Source organism: Labrus mixtus, chromosome 15 (genome assembly GCF_963584025.1).
Source record: "Labrus mixtus chromosome 15, fLabMix1.1, whole genome shotgun sequence".
Classification (NCBI taxonomy): Eukaryota; Metazoa; Chordata; class Actinopteri; order Labriformes; family Labridae; genus Labrus; species Labrus mixtus.
The window spans coordinates 27,719,815-27,722,314 of record NC_083626.1 but is presented as its reverse complement, the minus strand read 5'-3'; the positions used below and the strand labels follow the sequence as shown (position 1 = coordinate 27,722,314).

The window sequence follows — 2,500 nt, the reverse complement described above, 5'->3', positions numbered from 1 at the left end:
TTTGAGCAGGGCTGAAGTTGTTTAAGAGATTTATGCAGAAAAAAAACTGATGCCTGAGGGTTAAAGTTGTTTTGGATTACACAGAGTGTCTCATCAAACAGAAACTCTCCTTCTTCTTACGTTTGGGGAAGTCGATGCTCCTCAGCGCTCGCTCCTGTCGGCTGAAGTTAAACGTGTAGTTACTCAAACTCTCGTAACCCGGCGTCAGAGTCTCCGCTGGAGAAAAGCTGGCTGCTGCCAAAACTCTGAGGACATGAGGAGAGGAAGACGGAGGAAGGAGGTGATGTTCATCAACATTTAAAAAAAAAAAACTTCACCAGAAACAAAAACTAAAAGAAGAATCACGCAGAGTTTATTTGACGAGAGTACTCACATTGTCACGAGCTCTCTCGAACTCTGACGGAGGAAACAAAAAGACACTCCTGTTTTGAAACTTCAAGGTGAGTGTGCAGAATCAAGCTTGAATGAATCGATAAGTTACACTCACCTGAACAAAAGCAGCCACGTCCGCCTCCTCCATGCTGCTCGCTGCTCTCTCCATCAGCCTGTTGTTGGCCTCCACGCTGTCTCTATAGCAACGGATCAACGACTGGGCGTGTCCCGTCTTATCGTCCTGCTCGGAGGTGATCTGCTCCATCATCGCCTTTCGATGTGATCGTGCAGCATTAACGAAAGGAGACAACAACGACCATGTGTTAAAGACTATAACGGCGTCTGTTTCTTAGTACAGATTCACATTTTAAAAAAATATTTAAAAAACAGGTCAAATAAAATCCATCAGATATTATAAAACCTCTGTTAAATATGTTATAATTTGTTTCTTTATTCATTTCTTAAAATCAACTATTTCCTCCCAACATGCTGCCTGATGAGCTTCTCAGAGCCCTCCAGTATAATAATAACTTTACAAAGTGTAACTATATAAAGGAGAAATAAAATCTAACCTTCCGCCTCTCGTCCAGGATGGACAACACATGATCGAGCTGCTCACACACTCTCTGTTTCTGCGTCTTGGAGTTTTCCTGCAGAGGGCAGAAGGACGACATCATTCCCTTTATGCACGCTCACTCACGTTTCCACTCTCATTTTCTGGGGCTGTCATTGGATAATCAGCTGACTCATCTAACCAATGGCATGGCGTTCCTCCCTCACTGTCTGACAAAAACGGCTCCTCCTTACTTTAACTCTCTGATCCAGGTCTACACTCCCTCCCCCCCCCACTACGCTCTGCCAATGAAAGCCATCTGATCCAACCTTCACAACAGGGTCCTAAGTCTCTGACTAGACTCTTCTCCTCTAGAGTCGATGGTGGAATGAACTTCCAAACTCCATGTGATCTGCAGAGTCCCTCTGCACCTTTAAGAAAAAGCTAAAGACCCAGCTCTTTCATGAATACCTACTAACTTAATGATGATGGTCTCCATATTATTGATGATGATGATGGTAATGACGATGGTTTTTGTTTGATAACGATGACTTATAAGATGGTTTCTATACTGATTAGAGCTCTCAAGAACTGCCCTCAATGTTGTGCTTTGCCTCTGGTCACTTCCTGTCAGCACCTGTGTGTCCAATCAGACTCAAAGCTGATCGTTTGCTCTTACTCACATTGTTCCCTTTTTTCTAGATCCTTGCTTGTGTTGTTCTTACTCTCTGATGTACGTCGCTTTGGATAAAAGAGTCTGCTAAGTGAATTGTAGAAGTAACATGTCCATGTTATTCATTGTAATAATTTTCTTATTTCACTCGTCTCTCCTGATTGAAACGATGTTATGACTACATACAGGCCTCCAGATGTCTCCAGCTTTACACCCACACGCAGATGGTCATCACAGCCCAAACAACATGTGACCTTCAACAGACCCAGGCTCAGTACATGCAAGCTCCAGATAGTGACAACGCTGATACTACCTAACGTACCACATGGCCCCTAACGCTCCCCTCAACCAAAAACCCAACTATTTCTGCCTAAATGTGAAGAAGAAAGGCTGACATTTGATGATGAGTAAATAACAGTGAGTGTTCATCATGTGAATAAAGAAACAATCAGTGCAGCAGCGTGGCTCAATTTACTGTTTTTAAATATCTTTGGATAAGAATCGAGCTTTCTGCACCAGAGATAGATATACAGATAAAATTGTTTAGAAGATCTTTATTAATGTGGATTAATATTTTGGATTAATTATTCTATTATTGTATTTTTTCTCCCTTTATTTAACTGATGTACATATGTTTGTTTTTTAACTTCTTGTTATTTTTGATAATTATATTCCTGTTTCTTGAGCTGTTGTGACAAAAACATTTCCCCCATGGGGGATCAATAAAGTTTATCTTTATCTTTAAAATATGTGGACTTTGTGGGATATTGACCACATACACACACCTCTATGTTTCTGCAGGTCTGCTCCAGGTCGTCGATCACAGCCTGGACTTTGTCGTTGTACGCCTTCAGAGAGCTGACCTCCTCACTCAGCTCATCCTGGGATTTAAAAAAACAAAA

The 2,500-nt window shown here is 41.6% G+C and overlaps 1 protein-coding gene across 3 annotated transcripts in view; it reads right to left on the bottom strand.

Moving 5' to 3' along the window:
• trim101 (tripartite motif containing 101) overlaps positions 1-2,500 on the bottom strand; it is a 12,400-nt gene that overhangs the window by 3,313 nt on the left and 6,587 nt on the right. For 2 of the 3 annotated variants that reach the window (XM_061058309.1, XM_061058310.1), the window contains exons 5-9: positions 2,384-2,479; positions 945-1,022; positions 488-643; positions 374-396; positions 121-245 (exon numbers count right to left, since the gene is read on the bottom strand). In XM_061058309.1, the coding sequence (XP_060914292.1) occupies positions 121-245; positions 374-396; positions 488-643; positions 945-1,022; positions 2,384-2,479 (478 nt within the window). Of the gene's footprint in view, positions 1-105; positions 246-373; positions 397-487; positions 644-944; positions 1,023-2,383; positions 2,480-2,500 lie in introns of all 3 variants that reach the window. The other variant, XM_061058312.1, reaches the window with a different exon arrangement.